The 13,123-nt window shown below is 55.3% G+C and overlaps 1 protein-coding gene across 26 annotated transcripts in view; it reads right to left on the bottom strand.

Annotated features, from left to right (window-relative positions):
* The window catches only part of PCBP3 (poly(rC) binding protein 3), a 58,885-nt gene extending 48,435 nt beyond the window's left edge, over positions 1 to 10,450 (bottom strand). For 23 of the 26 annotated variants that reach the window (XR_005829271.1, XM_040603244.1, XM_040603252.1 and 20 more), the window contains exons 1-2: positions 3,159 to 3,240; positions 1,749 to 1,854 (exon numbers count right to left, since the gene is read on the bottom strand). Coding sequence is in view for 23 of the 26 variants with exons in the window: in XM_040603244.1 (XP_040459178.1) it covers positions 1,749 to 1,814 (66 nt within the window). In the remaining 3 variants the exon portion in view is untranslated. Of the gene's footprint in view, positions 1 to 1,743; positions 1,855 to 3,158; positions 3,241 to 10,433 lie in introns of those variants that run through there. The other 3 variants (XM_040603261.1, XM_040603262.1, XM_040603257.1) reach the window with 3 other exon arrangements.
* Between the last annotated feature and the right edge of the window lie 2,673 nt (positions 10,451 to 13,123).

The raw sequence follows: 13,123 nt of genomic DNA, 5'->3' as shown, positions 1-13,123 counted from the left end.
TCGTCACATTGCCTGGATGTGAGATGGAGCAGCAGAAGGTTCCCGCTGCCAAATGGTCTCCAAAACCAGAGTCCTCTTCCAGATGTCCCTCGCACCTGTAGTTTTTCTATAAAACAGTCATGGTAGTACACGCGTAGCATCAGCTCGGAGTTAAAGGACGAAATCCCATGGGGCAAGAGGCCCAAGACACAGTCTTGAAGAGGGCTTAGCATTTAAAATGAAAATCACACCTTGCTTTGCATTTTGAGCCAGAAGCTGCTGGCTTGCACAGAGCCGGGCACCAGGCTCCTCTCCTGCCTGCTGGTGTGGGAGAGGGGTCGGGGCACAGGCCTGGGAGAAGGGATGGGATGTTGGACAGGGAGCGTGGGAGGGCAGAAAAAATAGGCCGGTGACCTTCCTGGAGGGAAGTGGGAGCTGTGGGATGTTGTGATGTTCATTCAAATGATGCTTTAATAACCACTTACTGCAGAAAAGTGTCTTCACTAAAGCCAGAGAATAAAATGCACTTGCTGGACAGATTGGGGTTACGAGCGCTTATGGGAGGACAGTTTGGGGACTTGGTCCCAGGCAGGATACTCAGCTCCCCCAGAAAGGACATGTCCCAGTGTCCCTGGGGTTGGCAATGCAGACCCCTTCTCCAAGCCCTACCGTGCTCAGGGAGATGCCAGCAAGTGGGGAAGAGGCAGCACCCTCCAGGGATGCACTCCCAAGTGCATCCTTCCTTCAGCTTGTGGCCTCCAGGCTACCAGCATGGAAGACAAAGGTGCCCTCCACCCCCCCTCAGACACCCCTCTACGGATGGATGTGTTTGTAATAGGCTGCCCACAGCACACAAGAGCCACAGATGGTGATGACAGAGACCTCAGACGATGCACGCTCAAGCAGCAGCAATAACCAGAACCCACCACGCTGCCAGTGACCATGGACAAGCCTCCTCACAGGTTTTTGGGCAAGTTCTACCCTTGCTGCACCTTACTGGGTGACCTGCAGCTCCTCTGAGAAACCTCCATCCCATTATCCAAAACACCATCTTGTTGCAGGTGTTGCTCTGGCCAGTCTCTCACAGGGGTTTACATGCAGAAAAAACAGGGATTTGCGACACTTTTAAAAGGAAAGCGAGAGAAAAGAGGTGGATTTGTCTGTCGCTACAACATTTCTGCTTTATGGAGCTATCTTCTCTCTCAGAAACATGTGTCCTTCTCTTCACTAATGGAAAATGTTGCCCCGTCGCCCATTTGCAATAGTCAATGCCTGGGACAACACGATGGCCCCAGGCCAAAGCAGATCTATTTTAGTAACAAAAGCAGAGTGGTCGATGAAAATGACCCCATCTATGCACTTCCCAGCTTAGCTCTTTAGCTGGTTTTAATGGACCCCTGTGACCAATGTGGTGGAAAGCAGGCAGCTGAGTGCAATGAGGGCAGAGGCGGCAGGACAGGAGACCTGCACGGATGCACGACCACAGCGGCCCCTTTGCAGAGGGAGGCCTCAGCAGCAAAACATACCTCTCATGCAAGCCCTATTAGTAGGACTTCACAGCGCAGGGAGTAAAACCCCCCTTCCCTCTTTTGCCCATGCCGCATCATTGCCCCTCATGCAGAGCCGGGTCCCTGCGGCACAGCAGCACCTCTCCCTGCAGACCCCAACCACGTCATCCCTGCAGGCGTTTTACAGCCTAAGGGAGACCTCGGTGCAGCTGCAAAGACCCTCCCAGGATCTGGAAAGGGACGGAGCTCACCTTACCTTACCCTGCAGCCTGGCCTCAAGCTCCAGAGCGATTCCTCGAAGGGTCCGGTTGCAGCAGAAAAGGGCATGCTGAGCGCGGGGTGGAAACCGGCAGCCCGTGGCACGAGCCTGCAGAGCAGGACATGGCAGAGGTTAGGCACAGCACAGAAGAAGGACACCACCCAACAGCTGCTTACCATCAAGGAAAAGTGAATTTCAGAGAGAAATAAAACATGGTTTGGGTTGGGGGCAACAAAATGCTTGGAAGTGTCACCTCCAGGTTGTTTATGGGTCAGGCAGCAAAGCCCTGCCTGTATTTTTCTCTACATTCGGAGTAGGTTTGGGCAGGTCCTGCCCCATCACTCATCAACCAAGGGAAGCCACGCAAAGAGTTGGGCTGTGGAGGAAGGGATTCCCAGGACACAGCCCCAGCAAGACCCCCCAGGTGACCACAGCCCAGCAGTCTGGCTGTGGGAACTGCCCCCACAGCGGGGAGCACGAGCCAGGGGCCGGCTTCCTCCAGAATTCAAACGTCAATGGAAATAATCCAGCACGTTTCAGTGACATGGGCGCCGGGTTATTTTTATTGCTTTATTTTTGCTGCTGCTCCCAATAAGTTAACTGGGGCATGCATTAGCCATCAATAAAATCAATCGGGCAGCCTGAGCCATTAATAAGCTGAGTGCCAGAGGGCAGAAAAACCTCTCCATTGCCCAAAATATTCTTTGGGCAGCAGGGTGGGTGAGCTGCAGGCACCACTCATTGCCTGGACTTGGTACTGCTCTTGACGAGCCAGGGCAGCCTGTGTGTTTTAAGGGGAACCCTTCCTCTTCCCAGTGACTCAGCAACCACCGTGCTTGTCCCCAGCGAGGAGGGGCTGACGCTGCTGCCATGGGAAGGAGCCCACCGGAGGGAGGGGAGCCCATGGGACCCCCTGAGGTCAGCCTTCAGTCCCGCCTGCTGCTCACAGCAATGTCAGTGCTAAGGTCAGAGCAGGTTGGCCAGGGCTTTATCCCTTTGGGGCTTGAAACTTCCAAGGGTGGAGACTATATAACCTCTCTCAGCAACCAGCTGTCCTCAGAACGAATGGGGTTTTTCCCTGCAATACCCTATATGTTGCTCTGAATGGCAGCCATGTCCTCCAAGGTAGTGGCTGCATCCCCAGCTGGTGTCACCTGCAAGCAGGATAAGTCCTAGGATGGATCCTGAGGAACTTCACTACTTTCCACTGAGCCTACACAAGCAAAACAGAGTTTAAATCCCACTAACTGTCACAATCATAACACCCTTCCCCATGGACTCTCAAAAGATAGAGAGGGAACAACAACAACAACAAAAAAAAAACAACAAAAAACAAACACACACCCCCCCAAAAAAAAAGCCAAATAGCCAAAACAAACCAGAAAGGATGGAAAACCCAAACTACAACTCACCGTTGGAGAAGCAGCAGGGGCAGGTTGGGGATCCCGTGGGGCAGAGGGCTGGGGGTCAGCAGTGGAGGCAGCAGGGGAAGATCTGGAAGACAGCATGACATCTCAGCACTTGGAGTGCCTGGCCAGCTCCCCAACCCAGGAACCCCCAGGAGCATCCTTCCAGCACTGCTGCCATGGCCAAGGGCAACTTGAGGAATGAAGAAGCACAAGGGCAAAACAGCCCTGGGCAGAGGAATCTTGGTAATTTTTTTATGCCAATCAGCACAAACTTCTGGTCAATGATTCCAGTATTGAGAAAAAGAAGGAAAAAACCCAACTCCAGCACCAGCTTCATCAAAACACACAGGAACAAGAGAGGTTAGACGAGGATTCAGGATGCTGGAAGGACAAAGGGTTGCAAGAAAACTGCCCTCCTCCCCAGTGCCAGCGAGGTGCAAGCCACTCCATCCCAGCCCCACAGGCACAATCTGCCTCCTCATCACCCATGTGGGCACAGAGCAGCGACCCACAGCAACACAGCTCACAAATTCATGAGGAAAGATACTTTTCTGTGCCTTCCATGTCTTACGCTTGAGTTTATCCCAAGTCAAGGCTTAGCACTCAGGAAACACATCATTAAAGAATTTGCCAGCAGTTTTCTTATCAAATATTGACCCGTCTCTCAGCAGCTCTGCTTCTTGTTATGTTACAACCCTTCCACCCTTCCACCAACATGCTGCAGGGTAAGATCCCAGCCACGACCAAGGGCACCATGTGCAGACCCACGCACAGAAACTCCTGTTTCCAGCACAGGTTTTTGCTCTAGATGTTTGGTGCAGATAGAATCATAAGCCAGTCTTAAAAACTGCCATTTCTATGTCTTGCAGCCCTTTGAGATGCAAGGAGCAGGTCAGTCAAATTGTGCAGAGGAGCTGCACGCTTGCCTAGCCACCTAATTCGTATTCTCTGAGATTAAGGTGCAGGTCACCTCCAGGTACGGACATGCCTGCATTTCCCAGAGGACTGCTGCCATGCTGGGGGAACGACAGCTCCAGCAAAGGTACACATGCACCTCAAATAATCCAAAAGCTGCCTCCAAGCAGAAACCTCAGCACTGCAAAGCATGTCGACCACAGCTGCTTTAAGCACCCCCGTCACCTCCTGTGTGGCTGTTTCCAGAAGGACTCTGTGGGGCGCAGCCACCCAGAAGCACCACTGTGGCCAGAGAGGCACTGGCTGCGGCAGCTGCCTGCATCCCCACATCACACAGCAGTAGAATCTTCTTCATCAGTGACCGATGCAAGGCTGTCAGGAGCTCTCTTAAAAGGCAGCATGACATGCTTATGGACAAAAAACTTTTTGGTCTGCTGGCAGACTATCACCCTCACCATCATGTCCCAAACCCTCTCTCCAGCGCAGCTAAAGCCCCCGTACCTTGTGGCTGCTTTGGCAGTACAAGCAGAGTCAATTATTCTTTCCTCCAGTGAAACACACATAGGTGCTCTGAGAAAGACACCAGCGAGCTTATCACGCCAAAAGCTTTCTCTGTCCTGATCATGGCAGTGGAGAGCACAGCTCCATCACTGCATGGTCAGGTTGCCCACTAGCTCATATGGACTAGGTCCCATCAGCAGATTTGGTCAGCAGTGTCCATGAGGGGTCACCCAGGATGCTGAAGGAGCCACTCATGAACAGCAGAGCAGCAGAAGTGTCCAGATCCCAGCAAAATGACACCTGTTCCTCCCAGACAAGAGCACCTGAAAATGCCATGAATTCCAATGCACTGATGCGGCCAGCCCCCCCAACAGTCAACCTTTGTAGACTACAACATTTCAACATCCTTAACTTGTCCCAGAGAGGCAGCAAGCACCCTGAGCAGCAGGGACCCCACGGCTCGGCAGCATCCTCAGCTTGACACTTCCCACCTGCACTGGAGGACTCAGCTACCCCATGCCAGGGGGCTCAAAATTTCACAGCGTTCAGTCCTGCTTGGGGAAGGAGGAACCACAGAGATGTGGCAAACGTTCTCTGGAGAGGGTTTGACCATGTGGCATCAGTAGGATGCAAAGGTGAACAAAGTGTGCAGCTCCCTGCTCGCGCTCAGCCTCGGAGGTGAGCTGGTGGGTACTTCCACGTGTGAGCAGGTCCCGTGCCCAGTCACATGGGGCTGTGACAACTCCCCTGCTTTTGCTCAGCCAGAGCGAGCTGGTGAGCACTGCTCTTGGGGACATCTGTGGGCATCCAAAGCAGCAGCTAGGCAGGGGGGCTGCCCCTGGCACTGCCTTGGTGGGTGTCCAGAGCACTCCAGCTCACAGGCCGTGCTGCTGCCCTGACTGGCAGATCACATCAGGAATCACTTTTAAGGGCCCCTCAAAGTAAAGCTTTCCCAGGCAAAACAAGATTTTCAGCAGCCCTGCCCAGTCTCCCGATCTCCGCGCCTTCTCTGGGCTGGAGATGCAGAAGCAGCCCCCTCAGGACCCTGGCATGCTGCCTTATCCTGCCATCCCAAATGCCAGCAGGTCCTCCCATATCTCCTAATACATAGCATCCCCCCCTGACCCCCGCAAAAAAGCCTGTTCCAACACCCAGCCTGCCTCTCTTCAACCTCAGCCAAGCTGGACTTCAGCTTCCCCTCACCTGCAAGTACTTGGCTGCTTGTGCCCATAGGGCATCTTGCTTGGCACTGTGTTTGAGACCATGAGGCACCTGTGTGGGGTCCACGGTCTACAGAGGATGGAGAGCTTGCAGATGTCCTCTTGCTTTGCTGCAACCCTCCAGGGAAAACTCAAACTCTTTGAGAAAACACGCTGTGCAGCTGGTGAAGGATGCACTGGATGGGATGGGGATGGGGATGCTCTCCCACCGTATCACCAAATCTCTGCGCTACAGTAGACCTTATAGATGGGAACCTCAGCACGATGGCTCCCTTTGCATTGCCCCCCCCAGGCTGCCAGCCCCCTTCATGTTGGAGGGGACCCTGCTTCCAGCCCGTCAGGGCGCAGCAGCCCCTGTGCAGCTGGGATCCACTTTGTTCTGCTGCTTGGGGTTTTCAGTGCCACCGCTTCTTGTGAAGGGGAGAGAACGATCCTCCCCTGACCTGTGTTCCCATCATCCGCCTTACTGGGTGTTTTACGCAGACAGAGGCAATGATTTTAATGTCCCAGTGAACAAGCTGTCGGGACGCATCAGCCTCAAAGGGCAGACTTCAGAGATGGCTTCTCCTCCCAGGCACTGCCCGGGCAAGAAAAACTGATTCCAGCTCCGCACACACACATACGCGCGCGCACGCCACGCATGTGCCACCGGTGCCCATTATTTTCCAGCCTTTTAACAAAACATCCTTCAAAACCCCACTCCTCAAAAGGGGGAGGTAATGAGCCCAAGGTGGGGGGTGTCGGTACACCGCTGCCGGGATGGCATGGCCTCCAGGCAGGCAGAGCGGGCAGCCCCGCGGGCAGGAGCCAGCCTGACGTGATGGGACCTGAGCGCTCTGAAGCTGTCAAGAGTCTCGGCAGAGATGGGCTGAGAAAACCCATGAGCGGAGATGACATCTGCCCCCTGGGCGGGTACCTAATGAGCGGAGACATTGTCCATTTGGGGAGATGAGGTAAAGTTAAAAGATTTCCAAGCTGACACCTGGCAGCCTCCATCGGTATTCCTGGCGAAACAGCAAGCGAAGGAGAATGGAGATGGGGGGGCTGAAACCGGTTCCCCCAGGGCTCTGCAGCAGTGAGTGAGCGGGATGGGGACAGCGTTGGTGTCTCAGCATCTCATCTCCGCCGCCCGGAGCTCCCTTCTTTGTGATTTTCTGCCACGTTAGAAGAGAAACCAGTGCTTTCTGAGAGCTGCCCCACCAGGAGCATCCCTGGGGGGGTCTGGCAGGTCCCACGTGGCCCCATGCCTGCTAAAAAGGCAGCAACATGAGGGGAGCATGTTCCTGGATCCAGTGGCACACCAGATCTACTCTTTGCCAGGATCTGGGCATGGCCAAAGTCTCCCGTGCCCCATGGTCCCCACAGCCTGGGAGCAGGATGGCGCTCAGCAAAGCCCCGGCCCCCGGCATCACCCGGCAGCCCCCCCTGCCACTTCCACAAACCTAGTTCAGTCAGTACCTATAAATCCAGCCTCCGTAAGCCCACTTGTCATCAGCTCTTCCCTAACTTACCTCCAGCCTCCTTGCCACCCACCACCTTCAACTGGCACCTTGTGATGAGACAGGAGCAGCAGAGCGGGAGAAGGGAGAGCCCCTTATCACTCCCATCACCTCCTGATTTTCCCCTCCGGAAAGCCTGGCTCTAAAAGCACTCGTGAGCCAGTAAACTTCCCCCCATTTACCCCCAAAGCTCTGGCAGGCAAGTCGTGGGTCCATCCAGGAAAGCCCCCACTGAGATGCTTCCCTCCCAACCCGCCTGCCTGCTTTCCCCGAGGCCAAGTGGGTTTACAGGGCAATCATCCCCTCGGGACCATCCTGGGTGGAAGGAGAGGTCCTCGAGCATCCTCAAGGCTTTCTATCAGCCAACAGCAGCTTAAAAAAACTTGCCATTGCTCCACACAGTTTTCATTGGCTCCATCAACAAACACCCTCAGGTCTAAACCACATTGCAAGCAGGATTTTCACCTGCGCAGCTCCGGGGGTTTTTGCTCCTTTCATACAGCCAGAAATGCCCAACCCGGGGTGGCTTTGCCTGGGATCCTGGGAGCAGAGACAGCAGCTGGACTCCGGCCACTCCTCCCTGGCACGCACTGACCCGCTGGGCTTGAGCAGATGGAGCGGCCGCAAATCCCCCTGTAAGCCAAGGAAGGGGACTAATCTCCTAGAGGACAAATCGGTTGGTGACGGGGGAAGCTGGCGTTTCACCTTTTCCTCCCTCTTCCGGAAAAGACCAGCGGCATCCGGCATGCCCAGAGGGACCCCAGCATCCTGGAGGGTGGAGGAGGCAGTGCCAGAGGCTTGGGTACCCAGTGGAGACCTGATTTTGGGACAAGCACACATTTCATTTAGGTCACAGCAAGCTAAGCCCTAAGTGCCCTACCCAGAGAGCCACGGCTGCTGGCGTTTCCTTGGGGAAAACCACGTCTGGTGAGTTTTGAAAACTTCCAGCGTGCTCCCTGGCCACAAAGGGCTGAGGCTTCACTGCACACGAGAAGTGCTTGGTGGGCTTAGGAAGCCTTAGGAACAGCCCACCGGGATGAGACGGACCACCTGCAGTGGAATCCCTGGTCCTTCCCCACCTTTGGGGAAGAATGGGGATTATGTCCATTGGAGTGGGCTAGTTTAGGTCCTCAGGATGGGATTTGGAGAGCTAAAAAAGCTCTCTCTGAAACCTAAACATCACTAAAAGGATTAGGAGTGATGTAATGCGCCAACGTCAAAGCACTTGAGCCGGAGCCGAGCCCCAGCAGCAGATGCCACCAGCAGCTCCCCAGGACAACACTCACAGCTGAGACCACCCTGTGCCTTTCAGAAGGCTGTTGCTGCCCAAAAGAACCCAGAGCAGAGGTCAGCCCAAGGAGACCCCAGGGTCTGCACAGCCCAGTCCTGCTCCTGGGGCTATTCACAAGCAGCCAATCCCCTCCAATTCATTTTCCTTCTGCTCCAGAGGCAATCGAGAGCAAGGAGGTCAGCAAATTTAGTGCCGTCCTCCGTTCTGGGTTGGTTTTTTTCCCTTCCATCCTTACTTTATCATTGTGCCTCTTCCCTTGCTCAAGGGCTGGCAAAACTACTCCCGCGTGCTTGCAAGGGAGAAATGTCTCGCCAGATATTGTCAGCTCTACTCACAAAACTCTGGGGTGTTTTCTAACCATGGCAGGGAGAGCTGCCAACAACAGGCACGTTAGCTCTCAGAAGCACTTGAAAGGAGGAGGCTGCAACGCAGGGAAAGGACAGAAACCATACAGGCTGGGACGCATGGCTTCTGGGCACGGTTTGCACCCTAGTCCTCTGATGGAGGAACATGGAAGGCCGGCAGAGGCTGGTGAAGCCCTGGCTGAGGTGTAAGACACATCAGCACGTCACAGTATCGCTTCTGCCGCTTGCCTGGGGAGCCAGATCCTCAGCACAGAGCCTGCATGCAAGGAAATGTCCCAGGAGGGAGAGGGTGAGCTATTGGTGTGTGTCCCTGGGGACCATGGCCACCCAAGCTGTGCAGAAAAAACAGGCAACTTCACATCCCTCACTTGTTCTTCCCCTGCCACGTGCCGGTGCCCAAAACCCCCTGGAGGGGTAACACATTTTCCAGGTGAGGAAACTGAGTCACAGAGGTGCCCAGACCAGTGAGGTGCCTGAAGAGGTCCCCCTAGGCAGATTTTTCAGCAGACACTAAAGCCCTGATGATGCTACAGGGCTGCTTCTCTGCACCTCACCATGCACTCACCATCCTCCCCGTCACAGCCCTGTGTGTCCTGCAAGTTCCCTGGCCCTGCACAAGCTCAGTGAGCCCACCCTGGCCATCCCCAAGGCATCCTCCTCCCCTGACACAAAGCGTCCAACATAGCCAGATCAGGAGAATCTCCCCCAAAGCTATGAAATGTCAGAAACGTATGGATTTTGCCCGCTGGCTTTGGGCTTCACAGCTTCCCAAAATTCCTGAGGTGTGTTTCATGGAGCGGCCACTGGCTACCCCAGCAAAGAGGCTGGAGTATGTCCCATGGAGCCACACCATCACAGGGAAGGGCTTAATTTCACAGATACCCTGCGGTTTCCTCTCTACAGCTCTCCAAAACATTGCCTTCATGTTATCAGTCAAATAAAAGCCTTTAAATAGTGAATCATTTCCAAGGAAGGACAGAGGCACAGAGCGAGTCAGGCTGTGAGTGCCTCTGGTCCAGCTCCTGCCCTGAGCAGGGTCACTCCAGAGGTGGATTAGGCTGCCTGGCATGAAATAATTTCACCCTGAAACCCAAAAACTTTCTCCAAGCCCTCCGCTTTTTGCCTGCGCACAGGGAGGGGCTCTCCTGTGGGCTTTCCCAAAACACACAAAAGGGAGGAGATGTTCACTTCAGGCACTGAAACCTGGATGCCCTCATCCACTGCCATTACCGAAAGCCCTCCTTTTTATAATTTCAGGAGCACAACAAGCAGCGGGAACCTCGTCATGGATCATCCAGCTTCCTAACGTCACCTGGGCAAGAGGGGATTGAAGCAGCCACACACCACCCCTCAGCAGCATGGGGCCGGTCTGGCCTGGCCATGCCACCAGCTGGTACGACCTGTGCCAGGGAGGGACATGCCACCATCATGTCTGGAGTTCCCTGGGCAGCCCTGGACCTACAGCAGGGCTGCTCCTGCCTTCTTACCCCCGGGGCCGGTCCCCTGAGCAGCGTGACTTGGTGGCACATCTGGTGGCGTTGGGAAGGTGGCAGTGCAGCCGGCCGGGCAGCTTTTGTCCCTGCAGACAAATGGGACAAGAGTCAGGCTGCACCAGGGCGAAAGCATCCTCCAAACAACGTGGCCCAACACAATGCAAGGTGCTCCCCCAATTTTGGCAACCCCTCAAAATCCTTGCAAGGGTGATGGAGCAAAAATGTTGCAACTGGAAATGTGCACCTGTGACATGGGAGGACTTGGGGGCAGAGCCCATGTTGTGTCGTGTTTGCACAAGGCAGAAGGTTTCAGAGTGGAGACCCCCAGCAGCACCCCCAGCCCATGCTGGCTGTGGTTGGGTGTTTCAGAGCCTGGTGTTCACGCAGCGTTCACCACGTGGAACACATTGAGGGGAGCTCCAAACCTCGCGCGTAGCAAAGGTGCACGTAGCGGATGAGCAACCCTTCCACCAGCAGCAGCTTGGTCGCTAATGCCAGGATACGCAGAGCATTTTGCTACCTCCACTCGCAGCAGCACGTTGCTTACGTTCCCAAATGCGTTGCTTAGCTTATCATTATTTAGCAGCTTTTAAGAGAAGATCCTGCTCCCTTCCACCCCGCTGGTGCTGGTCGCTCACCCTGTGCCCACCACAGCAGGTCCCCATCACGGGGACAACCACGCAGGCGCTTCAGCATCACCCAGCACCTATGCCAGAGATGCCTCCGCCCCAATTCCCTAAGCACAAGCTGATCCCAGCACTGCTGGGAAGCAGCTTTTCCCAAACCCTGGGACCAGCAGACCAGGGCCCTCCAGGGCACTTGAATTTTCAGGAAACCATCACCTTGTGCTGGGAAAGTCGCAATAAGAGGGTTTACTCCTTGGTGGCAGAGATGCATGAGTCATCCTCCAGCCTGCCCTTGAAACGGAGCCAAAAAAGCTTTTACCCAAAGCAGCCAGCAATAAGATACCAGATCTGGAGCTTCAAGATTAACCCCTTCCTGGGAGACATCAGCTGCTTGCCCTTACATGTGGACCCTTTCCCCTCCTCCAGTCAACACCGGGTTTCCTCACCATGTGTGCCCAACCAGGCTGGTGGACACGATGCCAATGCTCCCCCGACAAGCCCAGGGGGTGGGGGGGCACATGCCACGAGACCCTAGTGATGGGCTGCTGCTGGACCAAAGGGGATTGGAAATGCACCACCACCCCGGGGATTGGCATTTCTCATCTGTGTATCTCACTGCAAAGCTTAGCCAGCAAACAGGCCAGAGGCTGGGGCTCAGCAAAAGGAAGAAGCAATGGAAAAAATTCAAGGCACTTTGTTTTGCTGTTTTCGGAGGAAAACTTTTAATCCTTGCATTTTGGAAGCCACTAACAAAACACAGCTCCTGTAAAGGGCTCCCCATCGATCAGCGTGCCAAGTCTTGACAGGCTTTCCCCGATTTGGGGGGGAACTTGCCCACTGGAAAAACACGTATGCCCCCCTCAACAGAAACCAGCCCTTTGAGGACACTCAAAGGAGGGACTTCCTGCGCTAAAAAGTTTTTCTTTTTGCATTCTCCCCACAGGCAGTCAGAGAGGTGCTAGCACCCAGCTTGCCTGCCAGCCTGATGGAAGGTGGTCCTGTTTCTGTGGTGTGGGAAGGTGAGAGCCTCAACCCATGCCAGTGGGCATGGGCATCGCTGTGCCAGGATGGGGCAGGAGGATGAAGGATGTCCCCAGGTATCACTGCCCCGGGGCTGGCAGTGAAGGGTCCACCCTGGGGACATGGATGCTGTCCCCCAGCCTGGCATGCGTCTCCGGCATCCCTGCAGCCTCCATGCAGGGAATGATACCCTGCGGCTGCTGCATGGGATGCCAGATGCTGAAACAAGCCTGCGCTCTCCTGGGCCATTGAAAAGAGAAGGGAAAGGAACCGAGGACTGTACTTGTACCCACTAACCTGGGCTGGAGTCTCCTGCCACAGCCCCACGGACCCGGGGCTCAGGCAGCACAGGGGCTGAGCATCGCTCGACCCACCCCAGCAGTGTCTGGCAGCCATTTCAGCACCTGCACGGGCCTGCTCTGAACTTCACAGCGGTGCTACACCTCCCCAGCCATCATTTAAAGTGAGCTCAGATGGGGCTCTCACAGCCTCCCAGAGGCCGATATGGAAATGCTCCTAGAAAGCATGGATGAGGTCACAGAGATTTTGGGTGCCACCTTCACCTCCCACGGGGATCTCCATTCCCAAGGTGCTTGCTTACAGCTGGAGCTGGTCTGCAGTAAGTGCCGCTATCCATCCCCTCCACCCTCAGGAACCCCTGTCCACCTCTGAACCCACCCAAGATCCTGGCATAGAGCAGCGTCTGGTGCATCCCCCACCAGGACCACCCACTCCCTTGCTATTGCATCCCTGGGGATGCACAGATGCTCTCTCCCCTTGCAAGGATGGAGAGAACGCACTGTCCACAGCTGCAGGCCAGGAAAGCCTGGGACACCTGCACCACACTGTGTGGCCACAGCACCCAGCTTCACCCCACACCCCCAGCACCGTGGGAGCCCCTGGGGCATTCTACTCCGAGCTGCGCCATCTGCCCCAGGCTCGCTGTGCCGCAGGCTGGGGGAGGAGGCCGTGTGGCGTGGGGCTCTGCGCCATTCCCGGGGGGCCATGCAGCATCCGCACTAGGGTGGGGATGTTCTG

The sequence above is a fragment of the Falco naumanni genome, chromosome 8 (assembly GCF_017639655.2).
Source record: "Falco naumanni isolate bFalNau1 chromosome 8, bFalNau1.pat, whole genome shotgun sequence".
In the NCBI taxonomy this organism is placed as follows: Eukaryota; Metazoa; Chordata; class Aves; order Falconiformes; family Falconidae; genus Falco; species Falco naumanni.
The sequence above is the reverse complement of the archived record's forward strand: the minus strand, read 5'-3'. Positions and strand labels throughout refer to the sequence as shown.